We start from the raw sequence: 19,163 nt of genomic DNA on the forward strand, positions 1-19,163 counted from the left end.
TATGTCTGTATTGGAACCTAATTAATTCGAATTTGGGTCGAAAAATCTCACTTTGAAGATAAGCACTCATACCAAAGGCGATACTTTTCATAGGGCTCGAGCCAAAACTTCTAACCAAAAATGGAGAAAAGAGTATTTGTTTGTATACCTCCCTTATCTGTTTTGAACCAAATAATTTAACTTTAACATTTTATAATTAAAATATTATTATTATAATAATAATTAAGTGATAAATATATATAAGAAAATCACTTCTCTTATATTCATTAATTTATTATAAATATCGATTGCTCATAAACCCTTAATAGTCCATATTATTTTCTACATAAAATCAGTTCCAAAGTTACAAGACTCGGCATGTGGTGTGCTGTATGCTTTTATTTGTGGGGTACAAAATGAAAAAGCCCTAAAAGTTTATTTTAATTATTGCCTCATTTTCCATTATACTTTACAAGATTTGGTAAAATATTTATTTTCTAATCTGGTCCATGATTTTTGTTGTTAAAGTATTTGGAAAGATATTAACATTTTCAACAATCTACCAAAATCTAGAAAATGAAAATGAGAGTGCAGAAATAGTTTACAACATCAATCTATATCCAATTATAGCATTTTTACCATAACTAAGTACTATGCTTTGTTTTATATTTTGGGTAAACAATTATACTTTAATTAGATGAATAAATTTTAAATATCTCCAAATCTAAAATAAATGACCCCAATCCACACCAAAAAATTATAATGTAATAATACCAATTTAAATTTCTCACGGGATAAATATGTACTCCTCATCCCTATGTAATGAAATATTTACAATAAAATACTATAGAAATTACGAATTTATTCTATAAAAATCACTTTTCTTCGAATTATAATACTGCTTAAAATAAACTAGCAAAATAGTAGTACAATCAAACATCTCTATAACATGCTTGTTTGTTCCAAATATTTTTGAATATTATAACGACTTGCTGCTACAGAAAACATATATTATAACAGAACATGAAATTTGATTTTTATAGTGAAATATTGTTATATAAGGATGAGTTATAAACAAGTCTGACGGCAGTATTCCAGTATTTTAAAATTTTTTTTTGGCCATGGCTGCTTAAAATTAAGGAAAAAATAGTGCTATTTTTTTTTCTAGGAAAAATAGTACTCCACTACTTAAAAAAATTGGTAAAAATAACAAACTAGCAAATAAAAAAACTAAAATAAAAAAAAGATTCAAAATAACCTTGTTTTCTTCTTCCCACTTAATTCCCACTCTCTCTTGCCCATACAAATTTTATTCTCTCCCTCTCTCTCTCTCTTCCATTTTCAACTGAGTTTTTCTCTCTCTTTATACACACCCACATGCTATTCTGATAAATTATTTAACTATATCTTACAAACAACTCCTGAATAATTTGATCTGAGTCAACATTGCTAGGGTTTATTACAAATTCTTCATAAACACCAAATTCGTCGAATTCTCACAAATTTTTTTTTTTTTTTTAATTTGTGGCTAATTTGATTCATTTCTACGAGAATCAATTAGCCCTTTCGTAAAATTCATATATAAATCGCAATATATACGACATAGAAATTTAGACAAAAGGAGAAAAGATTTGATACTTTTAAAAGTTTTTGATAATTTTTAGGGGTTTTGATATATAGAGATATGATGGGGAGTGGATTACAGTTTAATCGGAGTTTTAACGGTGAAGATCGGTTTTATAGTGCGGGGAAGTTTCGCCGGAATGTTAATCGGAGTTTTTCTACCGGCAGTGAGGATAATCTCCGGCGAGCTAAGAGTGATGTCGCCGTTATTCATTCCCCGACGAAGCCGAAAATGAAAGTTGCCGCCGATGAGTCGCCTGATGAGCCGGTATCTGCCGTGCCGCCGACGGATGTTCTGCCCCCGCCGCTTTGTAATCTTCAGCGGTTTTTGAAATCTGTTTCTCCTTCAGTACCTGCTCAATATCTATCTAAGGTCTTAATAAATTATGAAACTCTTTTATGGGTTTTTGATTGAAGATTTAACTATTGTTTGTCGGTTTTTGATATGTGTTTTGGTTGAAAATGTTTGTGTTTGTATGGGTTATTCAAGTGTTTAAACGATTGGATTAGTATAAAATTGTACTTCCCTCGTTTGTCCGAAACAAAATAATACCTTTTTAAATTTAGAAATAATTTAACTCTTAAACTTTTTTTTACAAAAATGTATAGGTTGTTTTAGATCACAAGTTTCAGTTTCAAAAGTACGCTTTTCTTTCGTAAACTCTGTGCGCATCAAATTGAGACTGAGGGAATATTACTTTAGTTGGTATTTTCACGGAGAATATAACTGTTGTTTGTTGTTAAGATTATAGGTTTGACGGAAAATGGTTGCATTAGTTTAAAGTTGTAATCTTTTTGCTGGGTATGTTGATAAACTGTTGTTTATTGGGTTTAAATGAAAGTTTAACTGTGGTTTGTTGGTAAGATTATAGGTTTTGATTGTAAAGGTTGTATTAGTTTAAAGTTATAATCTTTACTGGGTATGGTTGAAAATTTAACTGTTCTTTATTGGGTATGGTTGAAAACTTAAGTTCTGTTTGTTGCTAAGATTATAGGTTTGATTGAAAATGGTTGTATTAGTTTAAATTTAAATCATTTATTGGGTATGGTTGACAATTTAACTTCTGTTTGTTGCTAAGATTTTAGGTTTGATTGAAAGTGGTTGTTTTAGTATAAATATATAATCTTTAACTGCTATTATTGGGTTTGAATGAAAGTTTAACTGTTGTTCGTTGTTAAGATTATAGGTTTTGATTGAAAAATGGTTGTATTTATATAAATTTCTAATATTTTACCGGGTATGACTAATAATTTAACTGTTTTTTATTGGTATGGTTGAAAATTTAACTGTTGTTTGTTGTTAATATTATAGGTTTTGATTGAAAAGTGGTTGTATTGATATACATTTTTATCTTTTACTGGATATGATTGATAATTAGCTGTTGTCAGTAGGGTATGGTTGAAAATTTTATTATTTTTATTGTTAAGAATATAGGTTTTGAGCGACAAATGTTTGTGTTTGTAACAGACAACTATGAGGGGTTGGAGGACGTGTGATGTGGAGTTTCAGCCATACTTTGTTCTTGGTGACTTATGGGAGTCTTTTAGAGAATGGAGTGCATATGGAGCTGGAGTTCCATTGGTGTTGAATGAAGGTGATAGTGTAGTTCAGTACTATGTGCCCTATTTGTCAGGTATTCAGTTGTATGGTGACTCGACAAAGGCTTCAACAAAAACAAGGTATATATTTGCATGGTTTCTCCTTCCCCATTTAGCCTAAACTTAGTTTTTGTTACTCATGGCCTAGTCAAATTGCCGGCCACATCAATCGATGCTCTCAATACCCCACTGAAGATGCTTGTTTTGTATTCTCTGGTTTTCCGTGTACTCCTTGATCCTTATTTCAGTTCCACAATTATTATTGCGTATATTTAGGCTTTGTAAGTAATGATTATTTGTTTTTACATGAAATGCTGATACACAATAGTTGTGGCACTAATGCAAAATTGTGTCTAATACTCTCGGTCAGATTATCAGGACTCAGCTAGGGAAAAGCTTTGGATGATATATTATTTGTGTGTCTTTCACTTTCCGCATGTTGTTACTGAAGCATGTTTTGCGAGAAAAAATTAAACGCAATAGTGATAGAGAAATAGTTCTATTTGCATCTTTTCAATAAAAAAGTGGATGGCAAAAAGTTCATTCCGCTTTGCAATGTCATAAAGTTACCGAATGAGCTTTTAGGTGGATTTGTGGGTCATTGCTATAAATCAAATTGGTACCCGAATTTGAGATGTGGCTCTTTAACCAAGTACTTCAGTCTCCTTTTTTAGATGGCCTCTTAACATTGTTGCATTCGGAAACAACTTCTCTACCCCCTTGGGGTAGGGATAAGGTCTGCGTACACTCTACCCTCCCTAGACCCCACTTGTGGGATTTTACTGGGTTGTTGTTGTTCTTAACATTGTTGCACATTTCTTTGGACCTGTAAACTTCTGCTTCTATAAGAGCTGTCTGATCAGCTACAGCTGCTCCTAAACCTTATTGTTACTATCTAACTTAGTGTTTGTGGATAGATGCAAAACCTATTGCACTTCACTAATTGAGGAGTCCAAAGAACACGTTCAACTCTCACCTTAGTGTATATAGATGGAAATAAAACCTTTACCATCTCATTGACATGTGAAACAGTGAAGGAACTTCTGCATTCCTGATTTTAGTTTCTTTCAAGTCAATTATTGTTTTTTTTAGAAAGAATTTTTTGTCCCACTCCCATTATAGTCCTTCGTTGTCATACAAATAGCGCCCTGAGTAAATTTATCTAGAAGTATGCCTGCATAACGATTTAGGCCTGAATGAGTATAAAATTGTTGATTTTACTTGGTGAATGCTTTTTCATAGGTTTTGATCCCTTCTCAACCTAATATTCACCTTTTAAAATTAACTTATTCTTACCATACTTGTAGTTCCTTCTTGAACAATATACAACTTCAACATGCTTTTGTTTCTTTTTTGATAAGAAGCAAACTTCTTCTTTTGAAGCTGCTGTTGATGCAGTCGTATGCACCATCTTTGGTACTTTTTATTAATAAAACTTTACATTATGAAAAAAATTCTTATTCTACTCTCTTCATTTCAATTTGTGTGTCTTAGTTTGATTGCGCACGGAGATTAAGAAAAGTAAAGAAGACTTTAAATCTTGTGGTCTTAAACTAAAGATGTGTGTAATGTACCAAAAATGCCATGTGGATTCTGGGAGTTAAAGAATTATTAAACATAGAAAAAGACGTTCTTTTTGAAACAAACTAAAAAGGAAAGCAAGACATATAAATTGAAACGGAGGGAGTAATTTTTTTTCCTGGATAACCATGGTGTCCGGGCTAGCTTGCCCGCACCTTGATTAATTCCACGGGGTACCTGCTACCTCCCACCACCATAGATACTGGGCAATTCGATCTATCAAGGCTTCGATAAATGAGAAGAAATCACCTAGTGTTTTAGCCTCTGCTGGAATTTGAACGTGAGACCTCATGATTTTCAACGCCACACCCTTGGGTGCTCTTCTTTTAAAATAAACTAGCACTAAGTAAATGCTGGGTAATTACATTGAATAAACTTTTGTACTTACCCAACATTTTGATTCGCACTCGGTTGCTTTCCTTCCCTTTATCTCATCTTATTTCATGCAATTTGCTTGCTCTATGCCTCTATCCCATCTAAGTTTTATATGTTAACCAATTCATGTTACTATTAGTGAAATGTGAATTGATTTGCCTAGTGCCTAATGAAATGACGGATCTCACTTCGACACAGCTATTATTTATTGTCAGTTTTTCTTTTTAATGGTTGTTGTTTTTCTTTTATTTTGATAAATCAAGGTCTTTTGTTAAAAATCATGGCAAGATGGTGTAACTATACAAAAGAAATTCCATTCTCAAAAAAAAAGAAAAGAAATTTCATGTGTTAGGCCTCTTGAAAATCTGTCCAACTTTCTATACAATAAGGAATTTCCTTTTTACACCAAAAGTATGAGTAGAATAATACGGAGCTTTTTCCCCAGTTTTTATTTTTTATTTTAATAATAGGGAATTTTTGACTAGAATTTTGTTTAGAAATGGGAGTTTAGGATGTGGATATGTCCCTAGTTGCTCATTCAAGCAGTTGAATGAAGAACTGATATCGTTATTCCGAAGTACCATAAAGTGAATATTAGAAACGTGTTCAGTAAAAGAAATATTTGCATTATCAGAGTCTATGAAATGGATGTCCTAGTCATTCAGGCAAGTAGCTCATTGCTATTCCATCTATTTTTATTGGTCAGCACTGAACCGGGCTTCTCAGTTGTACTTTGCCATGTTCTCTCTCTCTCCCTCCCTCCCTCCTTAAACCTGCCTTTCCCTATTCACGATGTGTTTTTTCTGTAGGAGCAGAATATTTCGTCAAAGGCTATGGAATTTTCAATTTGCCATTCTTTCTGCTGCATGCATCTTTTTGATGTATCATTGATACCATTCTGCTCTTTCCTGAGACATTGTTGATTTCAATGCACTCCTTAGATTGTACATGGGTGGACAGGTCGGTTATAGCTTGAAATTGTGTATTATGAGTGTGTTTATGTTGTAAATGTGCATCATTGTGTCTCTTTACTACCCCCTCACCCCCTCCTCTTTTCTGAAAGGGTCTGAATCTTGAATTGAAGTTGTTTAAATTTTGTATGAGTAACTTTAAAAAACTATGATATTGACTTGCATTTTCTTACACAGTAGGCGACCAGGTGAGGAAAGTGATAGTGACTATTTCCGGGATTCTAGTAGTGATGGAAGCAGTGACTCTGAACATGAGAGACGTTGCTTGAATTATACAAGGGAGCAGCGGATGTATCATAGCCAAACAAGTGAAAGCTCCCTTAGTATTGACCGGTTATCATTAAGAGACAGGAATGCTACCTTCCAAGAAGGATTTTCAAGCGATGAGGGTGAATCTGGGTCTTCTCAGGGTGCCTTGTTGTTTGAGTATCTTGAGCATGGTCAGCCTTACGGTCGTGAACCTTTGGCAGATAAGGTTGGTGTTTCCTCCCTCTTCCTCAAAGTAGTTTTCGTTTGTCTTTCATCTATGGGGAGTAATGTATAAGTTACCCTTCTTGCTTCTTTATTATATCTCATATTTTCTTTTATGTTTCTTGTTCTGTAGATATCTGATCTTGCTCAACGTTTTCCGGAATTAAAAACAATGAGAAGTTGTGATCTCCTTCCTTCCAGTTGGATCTCTGTAGCCTGGTATTTTGTTTTTCTTTGCGCATATCATATGAGTGTAATTTTTTGTATCTTGAATTGTAATGCTGATGTCTCTCTTGCAGGTATCCAATTTACCGGATACCTACTGGACCAACTTTAAAAGCTTTGGACGCTTGTTTTCTGACCTTTCATTCTCTTCATACACCCATGACAGGTATCTGACAGTTTCTACCCTAGATTGCTTTTGTTTTTCGGTTGGATATTACAACTACTGCTTCTTACCCATCCATATCACTGTGTGTATTCTTTTCATAATGTAATGTGGTGTTTTTTGACGTTTGTCTATGTATTTTCATCTGTATTAGTATGTGACAATCATATATTTCCTTAATGTTCTTGATAAAAAAAGAAAAGAAATTATTCACTGTCAAACAAAGAGTGATTGACCGTATCAACTTCTTAAATTCATCGCAATCAATATATTTTACTCATTTGATCCGCTAATAAGGATTCAAGAAGCTTCCAAAATAGCTACATAAAAGAAAAACACAATCCATGTGAAAGTTGTGTAGCGAAGTCTCCTCTTCCTTTTTTTAAATTTATTTCGGTCTCGCTGAAATGAAGTGGATTGGAGATTTTCGTTTGTTTCAAAATATTTTATTAGGAATAAGAATATAATATTCTTTTAAGCACTGTGTTGTGTATCTTGAAGTATATAGTCTGAAAGGAATAGAATGGCAAGAAATTGGAAGTTCCCATTGGTAATTTGGTGTCATTAAAAGTGAGGTTAGAACAAGACTTAGTTTGTGTGATGCAGTGTTTGGTTTGAATGACTTACGAAACCTAAAATTGATTTCCTCCAAATTTTCAACTTTCTCTTCGGTTGAATTTCACATGTCGTCCGGGAAAGAACCGGGGCGTTAATATGTTAAAGAAAGTTAGTCGTGAAAAAGATGTCCACCTTAATTCATTAACTCTTTTCTAGCATGTTAGAAAGTCAATCTCTTCTTGAATTTAGGTTTTGTTATTCTTGAGCATCCTGGTGAACAAATTAGTCATGACTGTAAAAATGTTTACATTGGCATTAAAAATAAAATCTGCTCTCCGTTTATGGTCATGGAAGGGAGAAGAGTTGGGAGGGTGAGAGCACAGGAACTTAAAATATCTCTTGTTTGTTTCCTTTCTTTTCCCTCCCATGTTTCACTTCTTTTATTCCTTCGCCTGCCTACTTCTTCCTCCTACTTTACGATGTGTGGACAAATACTATGGACCTCGAAATGGTAACATAACATGAGGTGTGTGTAGGCATATTCCCTAAAAATGGTAGGTCACTAATAATTTAGGCTGAAATTGTTCTATCTGGTGAAGTATGTATTAAATTTTAGAGTATGTTACATAGCTTATTGTGGGTTGCTTTTGGCATTTAACTAAATTTGTTATGTTGCGAGTGAGTTGTTGAAATTGCACATGGACTTTGTGCAGGAAGTCAAAGTGCTCATCCTGCGGCGGTAACATGTCCGAGTGATACGGATCCGGTCCCTAAGATTCCATTGCCTGCTTTTGGCCTTGCTTCATACAAGTTTAAAGCCTCACTTTGGACCCCAAATGGAGGATCTGGAAGACAGTTAATGAGCTCGCTTTTGCAGTCTGCTGAAAACTGGCTAACGCTGCTTCAGGTCAATCACCCAGATTTCAGTTTCTTCTGCCAAAGGTGAAAACTCGAGATTCTCCTCAGCCTGTGGTGTAACCAAAGCCCAGAGAACCAATCTGTGCAGCTGTTGATTTTGTGAGGACTCGCTCTAATCTTAAGTTATGATGCTGTTATCTATATTATGAGGCCAAGAGAAATATAAAAAAATAAAAAAAAAGAAAAGAAGAAAAAAAGAAAAGAAATAGTAAATGGATAAGCAGCCCCCAGGCAAGGGCTGAATACTGATTGGAGAGGAGCGGAAAATAGTAAAGAAACAAACTGAGCTAAAGTCTCAGAGAGGTTATGAACAAAAGATCGGTAACAGGATGAGCAGATGAGTAAAAATGCCTGTGCAGAGGTCAAAAGACTGAAAGAAATACCAAGAATATTAAGCTGGCACTATAATGCTCCTCGTTTTCACTTTATAGTAGAGTTAGCAGTCTGTTTTTTACTGCCCTGAATTTGTAGGTGTGTTATTTATAGCATCTAGCGGATTTTGATAGAGCTACTATGGTGGTGAATGTAGCTTCCCCATGACATGTACATTATCTTTTAAATGACTTTATTTGGTAGTAATAATAGACTAATAGTTAATAGACTATTTAGGTATAAGTCTCTCCTATGTTTATTCTTTTTCGGTTTTCTGGGCAGTTCAGTGTCTCTTATTTCCTGCTTGCTTTTCTTTCTGGTATGTTCCTGGAGCTAAAACTAAGCTATTGATTGTTGGGGTGTCTTCTTGGTGCTGGTTAACAGTCGAAGGCGTTTTTTTCCAATATCAGTTTGAAATTAAATATCAGCTGTTTTGGAATAATTAAGTTATTCGCCAGCATTTGCACTGTTGATGAAGCAATTGAAATATAAATCAAGGGCAGCCCGATTCACGAAATATCCCCATTCACGCAGGGTTTGGGGAAGTGTCGAACCCCAAGGGGTGTGATGTAGACAGTCTAGCTCATATGGAGACAATTTTATCGTTTCTTTAAGGCTCCCCATAGATGTGTCACATGGAAGTCAATATGGTACTATTAGGTACTACTTGGTAGCCTTTCAATTCAAGTATATGTGTTTCTCTTGGTATGTATGCTGTTTTTCTTTACTCTTAGCATCTAGGAAGTAACTTAAGGTGGGAGACTACATAGGGGTTAGATATGTATATTGCTAATTCTTTTTATTGTGATGAGTAGAGCCAGAAGAGTATATTCAATCATTGCTGAGTATCTCTTGTTAGATATCATTAGCTTCAGATCCTTTTGATAGGAGGGTACTTCGAGAAATATGTCATAGTCTTAACATTGGATATTGATTTTGGCACCACTTAGTGGTTTGTGGTGAGATGGTTGGAGCCATACAATGAACAACTTTTTGATAGGTAGCGGTTTACTAAAGTATGTTTATGTGGGGCGAATCGGTTCTGAAAGATGGTTGGAGCCATACAATGAATAAATTTTTGATAGGTAGCGGTTTACTAAAGTATGTTTATGTGGGGCAAATCGGTTCTGAAAGATGGTTGAAGCCATATAATGAACAACTTTTTGTAGGGAGCGCTTTACTAAAGTGTGTTTATGTGGGGCGAATCGGTTCCGAAAGCTGGTTGGAGCCATACAATGAATAACTTTTTGATAGGTAATGCTTTACCAAAGTGTGTTTATGTGGGGCGAATCGGTTCCAAAAGCTGGTTGGAGCCATACAATAAATAACTTTTTGATAGGTAGCGCTTTACCAAAGTATGTTTATGTGGGGCGAATCGGTTTTGAAAGATGGTTGGAACCATACAATGAATAACTCTTTGATAGGTAGCAATTTACTAAAGTGTATTTACGTGGGGCGAATCGGTTCCGAAAGCTGGTTGGAGTATGTTTCTTAATTATGAACTATCATAATGAGGTGTTAATTACACTAGTTAAATTTTCTGTGTTCTATGTACTCGAGTTGTTTCTCTTCATTTTGACTGTTAAATTAAATTTACTGATTATATTTCGAAAGAGGACCAAACGAAGCGCTTTTGTAGGGATTGTTTGACAATATGGCCTTTTTTTGGGTATTCGTTAATTCTGTATCCCGTTAACTCAGTGAGTGAATTTCGCTCTAAAAGTACTAGCTGGATGTGTTTTTTCTACAGACAAATTTAACCTACCGGACTAACTGGAGAAAAAGTAGAAAGTGGCCTAAAATTGCAATTTGTGCAACTGCCTGAATATCGGTTAAATAGCACGGTCTAGCCAGTTTTCGGACTGGTCATTCAAAAATAGCCAGCGTTTGCCAAGTCGTTAAAAAATAGTCACTATTTTGCTGCAACAGAGACCGGTCCAGCATAATATAACAGAGACTGATATACTTTGCTGGCTCCAGTATAATATACTGGAGACTGGAGCACCGATGCTCCAAACTCCAGTATATTATGCTGGACCGATATATTATACTGGAACTCTAGTATATTATGCTGGAATATTTTTCTGGATTTTGAATAATGGTTTTGTTCATATTTATCTTCACATGAAAAGTGGCTAAATTTCGATTACTTTTGGAACTGCGGCTATTTTTGAATGACCATTTGTAAATCTGACTATTTTTGAATTTCTCCCCTAAATATCTGGTGAGCAAAAATAGCCTCCTCTTATTGAAAAGAAGGGTCCGAAAAAGACAGAAATGGCTATCCTTCTCATCACCCTAAAGGCTCATTTGGTACGAGGGATACGAGATAATTAATTTCAAAATTAAATTTTAGCTGAGTTTATTTCATGTTTGATTGGAATAAAATCGTGATATAACTAATCTCGGTATTGTAGTATTTTTTTTTATCCCTATAGGAGGGTGTGATAACTAATCATATGACAACTAATCCTGAGATAATTAAGATGAGATAACTTATTTCCAACCAAACGATCCTTAACAAAGTAGAGCGTTGCGAAAGAATTCCATCTAGTGTTCATAGTCATAAATTGTTCAAAGCCTCTTCATTTTTCAAACAATTAAACTCTTTAACAACCCTTTCAATTATACACTTATAAACCAGCACAGACAAAACTAGATTTCACGTCATAAAATCAAAACATGGAAAAAAATATTGCAGCAAAAAAAAAAAAAGAAAAAAAGAAAAAGAAAAAAGGAAGGGATATTTATATTGTAGATGAGATAATTTATCAAGCTTCCTTCTCCTTGAGCTTCTTTTCTAAAGCCTCAGAACAAAGCTGTCCCATTTTATGATAAAAACCAACCATATCAGAGAGTTGCTCAATTGACATTTTTCCAAGAATAGCTCTAGCCATTTTCTCCCTTTCTTCATTCATCTTCAATCTATTCATATATGCTGATGCATTCCTCACTGTTGCTCCCATTTGCTTCAATCTATTCTCTTGTTGTAGACTCAGTGCTGTGTTTGCCTACATGCCATGCGCAAAACGCTCAGAATTTAGAGTCGGTGGATTTCAGATTTTTCATGATAAGTAGTATGATTTTATTATGTGTATATATTCACTCTTTGATTTCGTAAAATAAGTGTAACTTCTACAAATTGATATTATAATTTTTTTTACACTTGGATTACCTAAAAGATAACTCAGGTAATCAACATAAAAAAAGTGGAATTTGTAATATGAAAAATAATACAGGTTACCTGTTACAACAAGTTAAAATATACAGATAATAAAAAAAATCATTAAACTTTTGGGTGTGTGTGTTACACTTGTCATATATGACAAACATGTTAATAATCGCTCAAAATTTAGAGTCAGTGAGTTCATATTTTTCATAATTAGTATGATTTTATTATGTGTATACGTTCAGTCATTCACTATATCGTCTTTGATTTCGTAATATAAGTGTAACTTCTATAGATTGATATTATAGTTTTTTATACTATCGGGTTACCTGAAAGATAACTCAGGTAATCAACATAAAAAAGTGAAATTTGTAATATGAATAATAATCCAGGTTACATGTTACAACAAGTTAAAATATACCTATAATAAAAAAATTCGTTAAACTTTTGTGTGTGTTACTCTTGTCATATATGATTAATAAACATGTTAATAATCTATTTAAGATTTACTTAATTTAATCAAGAATGAGTTATGCAGAAAATGTAAATTGTATTTACCTCAAGAAATTCAGCTCCTGGTTCAAGCTCAGACTCTTTTTCAGAAATTCTCCCACGTCCTGTGCTATACATGTTCTTTGCTATTGAAAAACTTCGAACAATACTCTTTCTCTTGCTCTCCAATTCATGATTAAACTTTACTCCTTTTGGTACATTTCCAGAACCATTTAGCTTCTTCTCGTATGCTATTACTGCTTTGACAAATTCCTACACATCAATCAAATACATTGAAGACGTCAGGTTGTGTCAGGATGTGGTAAAATAAAGGTTCTTTTAATCGGGAGTTTCGGGTTCGAGTCTTGAAAACCGAGTTCTCTTTGGTAGGAGCGCTAAAATCCTCCATAGAAGACATTTTAGGGTGCGAATCCGACTCGGTCGGGCCAGTAGGTTCTGAACACCAAAAAGCAGCCCGGTGCACGAAGCATCTTGCATTTATGCATGGTATGGGGAAGGGCCGCACCCTAAGAGGATATGATGTAGGCAACTTACCTTGATGCAAGCACCAGTGGTTAATTCCACTGCTTGAATTCCTAACCTATAGGTCACACGGAGACAACTATACCATTGCTCCAAGACTCCCCTTTAGTGGGTTCCAAATACCAACAAACCTAGTATATTACCACAAGGGTCTTGGAGAGTAGTGTTTACACAGACCTTACCCCTGCCAAGTGAAGGTAGAAAGGTCGTTTCCAATAGATCCTCGGCACGGTGTGTGTGTGGGTGGGGGGGGGGGAATAAGTAGTACTAAATAATAACAACAGGAAATACGATAATAGAAGCGAACTAGATCACATGGCGTAATAAAGATTTAATTAAGAAGATGCAGGAACATGAGTGCTATAAAAACTACAGGTAAGAAAACGAGAAACTTTCGGTCACCTACTAACCTTCTACCCTAATTCTCGACCTCCATACTTTCCTATCAAGGGTCATGTCCTTAGTAAGCTGAAATCGCGTCATATCCTGCCTAATTATTTGGTTCCAAACACCAAATAATTAAAAAGATATCTGTTCAGAATTGACCTAGTTTCACTTGCGTAAATTTTTATGGTTATGTTGATTTGAACTATACATTTGATTTTGCTGTATGTAGTCTAAAAAACTCTTGTCTGTATTTTCTAAATAATTTACACATAATATTAATTTAAGCTCAGCACTTGTTCACGTTTCAAAGCTTACTACTTTCTATACTATCTTTTCATTAATTTCTCTAACACTTTATGAGTATTAATATCAACCACATGATTTGATCCAATTCTTGTTGACATAATAGCTGTATTCTTGCAAAAGGACATAGACAACTGGCCAATATAATTCTATCCACTTTTAATACTTTGTTTTATTTAATGACCATTTGGTATATCTGTTACTAGCCCGACTAATCCAGATTCTTGCCGTGTAAGGTTCATTAAATGGGAAAACACTTCCTATCAGGAGTTTCTTCATTTTCAGAATCGAACGCGAGACCTCTATACTTATTCAAACGGACATATATACACAAAAAGAGCAACCCAGTGCACAAGGTATTCCGTGTTCACGAAGGGTGCGGGAAAGGACTGCACGCCAAGGAAAAAACTTTTATTTTGTGCGTCACACAACTGACACTAGTCGTGTGAGGCCTCTTTTTTGTCTTTGTGGACCCAAGGAGTGTGATGTATACAGCCTACCCTAATGCAAGCATTAGTGGCTGCCTATGTTGTTCGGACTCTCCAAAAATATCTTCGGGTGCATGTCGGATCCTCCAAAAGTAGTGTATTTTTGGAGATCCGACACGGGTGTGGCAGTACTTTGGAGAATTCGCGCAACACAAGGGACTGCTTCCACGACTTAAACCCATGACTTTTAGGTCATAGAGAGACAACTTAACCGTTTGCTCCAAGACTCTGTCTTAAACGACAAACATACTAAAGTAGCCAATATACCTCAAACTTTAGAAAATCTATTTCTTAAACATTTAATATATGACAATAGCAAGTTGGAGTTTAATTAATTACCTGGTAAGCCATAGCACATCCTGGATAATCAAAATCACCAGAATCTTGACCTCTCATACGTTCAGGATGAAACTGTAATCCCATAATAAATTTTCCTTCTTCAGGATTATAAGCATCTGGATCATAAAACCCTTCAATTAATCCATCATTAGCAAAAGCCATTGGCACAAATCTTTGTGCTAATTTCTTAACTCCTTGATGATGATAACTATTTACCCAAATCTCCATTTTCTCATCTTCTAATGAATCTTTAAACCATTTTTCCAACGGTGTATTTTCCACTATTTTCACTACATGTCTATGTCCATCATAATTTTCATAATTCATATGAACAACTTTTTCTTTTTCTTTTTCATAATTTTTGGATAATTCTTTCTCTATATCTTGATAAAGTGTACCACCACAAGCAACATTTAGAACTTGTGATCCTCTACAAATTCCCAAATAAGGTATATTTCTTTCTAGACAAAGTTTTGCTAATCCGAGTTCAATTGAATCCTTTTCGCGATCAATTGTTGTGTCACTAGCATGTAATTTCTTGATTTCTTCTAATTCTTCTTGTGAAAATCCAGATAATTCAGCATCATAAAGTGATGGATCAATGTCTTCTCCTTCACATAATAGAACTCCATGAATTGGTTGAAAGCTTTCTAATAGCATGTGTACACCACTAACTCGCGGTACTATAACAGGCGCTGCTCCATAACTTACGATGAGATCTAAGTGATATTCACCTGCAGATATTAAAGATATAATTAAGTAAATAAGAGCGTATCGTTTATAATAACTTAAGATGCTAGATAAGTCGATCACACAGTTCAACATAGGTCATATGTTCAATTATCAAGAACCAAAATTATCAAAAAGAATTTTCGAGTATCTTGTTCATGAAAAAAGAATCAAGACCATATGTGAGGGAGCGTCTATTGAAGAAATAATGAAGTAAATAACAGTATATCATTTATAACTATTTAAATTTTTGGATGAGTTGACCACATAGTTTAATAGAATATTTTTACATGTTCAATTAGATTATTTCTTAGCAAGACTAAAGATCATGAGATCAGAAAAGTAAAATATATAAAATTTTCAATAAACAAAATTTTTTCTAATGTAGTCATGGAGATGATAAATTTTCAAAGATGTCATAGTTTTTTTCTCTTAATATATGATTGAACATCTCCAGGGGCGGTTTCATTAGATATCTTACAACTAGATTTCTTCTTTTTTCCAATTCAGTTCTTCCACCAATTAGGCGAATATCCTAGTTAGATTTAGGCACGCCACACTTTTTAGTTATTGGAAGAACCCAAGTACTCACTTTCGGATTAAGAAAATAACTCTCGGACATCTTTCATAAATTGAATCAACAACAATAACGACGACCCACCCACTAGTGGGGTCTGAGAATGGTACCTTATCCCTACCGTGAGGGGGTTGAGAGGCTGTTTCCGAAAGACTCTCGCGACGACCCAGTAAAATCCCACTAGTGGGATCTGGGGAGGGTAGAGTGTACGCAGACCTTACCCCTACCTTATGGCGGTAGAGAGACCGTTTCCGAAAGACCCTCGACTCAAGAGAGAAAACAATAAATTGAATCAAGAGAGAAAATACGAAAGAGAGACTAACCAACAAAATCAACAAACTTGTTTTTACGAACAGTTCGTCTGGAGACGATAAGAACCCTAGGAAGAATCATAGATAGATCTGGAGCCATCTCTATACTTCAAATCCAAGAAATTAATTATAGAGATCGAATGAAAAAGAATCCACAAAGATTATACTTATCTACTAGATCTTTATGAATATATATATGATTTTTGTAGCTTCAAAGCTTGAAATATAAGACTATGAATAAGGACGTGATTACAACCAAATTTATGTGTGCATATTTATTATGAGTCTTTATGTATAGAAAGAAAGACAGATATTTATATAGCTGTAGATCATGCAAAAATATTAATTAAATCAATAGGCGCAGTTCAGTCGCCGCATAAAACAATATGGTGACTTTTTTCACTCACTCTCAAAATAAAAGCAGAAAAATGTATATTTTTTTTTATATTTATATTATGTATGTTATATACAAAAATTATATAAATTTTATACACTTTTTTGGCTGCCAAATGTAAATAGTTTCTAGCACAAGCTAAAAGTGAAAAAAAAAACCCTTTTTTATTGTTTTCTGGTTTCCCATCCGGTATTTTTATTGGGGCCTGACTAAATTCGAATTCACGCTGAAAAGTCTCACATTAGACGTAAAGTGCTAAGACGATCTCATATCTAAGACTCGAACCTAAAACCTTTGATTAAGAGTGTTTACCATATCATCACAATCTTTTTTGGTAATAATATGGTGGTTTAATTTCATTGGTAGGTGCAAGTATATTATTGTATTTTTAATAATGTAAATTATAGTTTTTTTTAGCATTATCCAAGGATTAATCCAGAAGTCAAAGCCTTGACTGTATGCTGACGTGGTGGTGAATGTATCAAATTTTGATGGATCTTGACGAATATGCCACTTAAGATTTTAGAGGGGTTTGAATTATTCTAGTTAAGGTTTGTTCAAATTTATACTGCCATTTTTGCATCCAAAGATGAGATTAGAGCCCGTTTGGATTGACCTAAAAAAAATAGTTTTTAAGTATTGGTGTTTAAAAGCACTTTTTAAGTGCTGGAGCTTATTTTATAAATAAGCAGTTACATATTTGGATAAAAATATTGAAGCTGAAAAAATTGTTGAAGTGTTTGGCAAACAAGTGCTGGTAAGCACTTATTTATGTTAAAATGACTGAAATATCCTAACAGCTGTTAACACTATAAAAAGATAATTATTACAATATTTTATTCTACATTGATGCATATACAAATAATTTATAATTTAGTTCACTTTTAATTTAAACCGATTACCTAAATATAAATTATTTATTTAAATAATATGCAACAATTAATTATTTGACCAAAAAAATAATTTTTCACGGATAACTTTAAATTCTAGGGTAACATGTAAACTCATTGATAGATTTTGATATAAAATATAATTTCACCAATTAAAAAAAAGAGGGATTCAACAGTAATTCTTTTTTAAATGTCATGGAACCAGAAAAAAAAACTAAAAGAACAATATTTACAAAATATTAGAATCTCTCAAACATTTTATTTATAAAGCTAGTGTTAGCTTTACAGTTAAAACATCAACGAAATTAACAGTTTTGGAATATGACAGAAGAAAGATTGAAAACAATGATTAGACGGCGCAGAGATTTAATTAGTAAGGGAAGGGTAGTTTTGGAGTTCAGAAAAAGTAAAAGGGATAATAGGGTAAATTACTTGGTCAAATATAAGGAGCTTGTAAGGTAAAAATTGTACGGGGTGGCCTATTTGGTCGCCCCCATTTAACCTATACCCATTTTTTTAAAAGTTATAACTTGTGCCCATTTTTTAAACAACTTCAGCCTCCTTTCTCCTCTCCCTTCTCCTCCTTAAAGTTTTATCTTTTCTTTTTCCAGAAGTAAGGTTCATCCCTATCTGCTTCTTCTTATTTCTCCTTTCAATCATTTTTTCCTTTTCGCCGACGCCCTTAGTTGTAAAGGTTCTATCTTGGTTTTGCAACTTAAATCTTATGCACAATTTTGATGTGAAAATGGGATAAGAGAAATTAATTATTAATTTTATATTGTTGTTTGATGAATTGGGTCAGGCGGAAATTGGAGATTTCAGTTGTCGATTGGATTGGTAATGTATTGATGTTTCTTGGTTCCTGTTAATATTGCTTTAAGTTACTTCGTGTGGGTACAACATGCCCCCTAGAGCTCTAGAGCTGAAGTTCGCCAGTTAAAAACAAAAACTTCAGTTCTAGAGCTGAAGTTCGACAATTACAAAACAAAAACTTCAGCTCTAGAGCTGAAGTTCGCCAACAAAACAAAAACTTCAGCTCTAGAGCTGAAGTTCGCCAGCTACAAAAACAAAAACTTCAGCAATTATAAACAAAAACTTCAGCAAATAGAGAACAAAACTTCAGCTACTATGCTTAAGTTCAGCAATTACAAACAAAAATTTCAGCACACTTGATTCAACACACTTGCTACTTCAGTCCCGTCTACTAGAATACTGAAGTTTTGCGTGATTGCCTTTGCTGCTTCAGCCCCGTATGCTGAAGTTACGCGAAAAAGTGGGTACGTTTGTAATTTTTTTTTGCAAAGCGGGCACAAGTTAAAACGTGATCCAAAAAGCGGGTGTAGATGCAAATGCCCTGCTGTAAGCCAAAAAGCAATAAATTGGGGTGATCCAACTTATTGCTTTTGGCTTGTTTTGGGTATTTTAGCTTAAAAGTATTTGGTTTAGAAGCACTTTTATGATTTATCCAAACACTCAGATAAGCCCAAAAGTGCTTTTAAGATGGTTTGACCAGTTTTTAAGCCAATCCAAACATCCTCTTAACGTTACTGAAGTTCGATGAAATTATAGAATACCAGGGTTTAAATTTAGTGGAAGCAAAAATAAAAGTTGGATAATTATTTTTATTTACTAAACCTTGGTGGACACGTAGAGCCATCAATATGGGTCTGGCCCGTTGGGCCAGCCCAATCCAACCCGTAATTTAA

At 34.2% G+C, this 19,163-nt stretch overlaps 2 protein-coding genes across 3 annotated transcripts; one reads left to right on the forward strand and one right to left on the reverse strand.

The window, feature by feature from the left end:
* The first annotated feature begins 1,248 nt into the window (after positions 1–1,248).
* Positions 1,249–9,078, forward strand: LOC104247407 (uncharacterized). Of its 2 annotated transcripts, none has more exons than XM_009803419.2 (6): positions 1,249–1,975; positions 3,071–3,282; positions 6,306–6,603; positions 6,733–6,818; positions 6,899–6,990; positions 8,259–9,078. In XM_009803419.2, exons 1-6 carry the CDS (start codon positions 1,664–1,666, stop codon positions 8,489–8,491), a joined length of 1,233 nt encoding a protein of 410 aa, XP_009801721.1. In that variant the 5' UTR covers positions 1,249–1,663; the 3' UTR covers positions 8,492–9,078. The 2 variants fall into 2 exon arrangements, with proteins under 2 accessions (XP_009801721.1, XP_009801722.1); XM_009803420.2 differs by having other exon boundaries at positions 1,259–1,975; positions 6,309–6,603.
* Positions 9,079–11,395: 2,317 nt separating this feature from the next.
* LOC104247409 (putative glutamine amidotransferase GAT1_2.1) lies at positions 11,396–16,455 on the reverse strand. Its single transcript, XM_009803421.2, has 4 exons — positions 16,186–16,455; positions 14,557–15,290; positions 12,563–12,769; positions 11,396–11,846 (listed from the first exon to the last, which is right to left on the reverse strand). The coding sequence occupies exons 1-4, from the start codon at positions 16,271–16,273 to the stop codon at positions 11,607–11,609; spliced, it is 1,269 nt and encodes a 422-aa protein (XP_009801723.1). The 5' UTR covers positions 16,274–16,455; the 3' UTR covers positions 11,396–11,606.
* Between the last annotated feature and the right edge of the window lie 2,708 nt (positions 16,456–19,163).

Source organism: Nicotiana sylvestris, chromosome 10 (genome assembly GCF_000393655.2).
Source record: "Nicotiana sylvestris chromosome 10, ASM39365v2, whole genome shotgun sequence".
NCBI classification, from domain to species: Eukaryota; Viridiplantae; Streptophyta; class Magnoliopsida; order Solanales; family Solanaceae; genus Nicotiana; species Nicotiana sylvestris.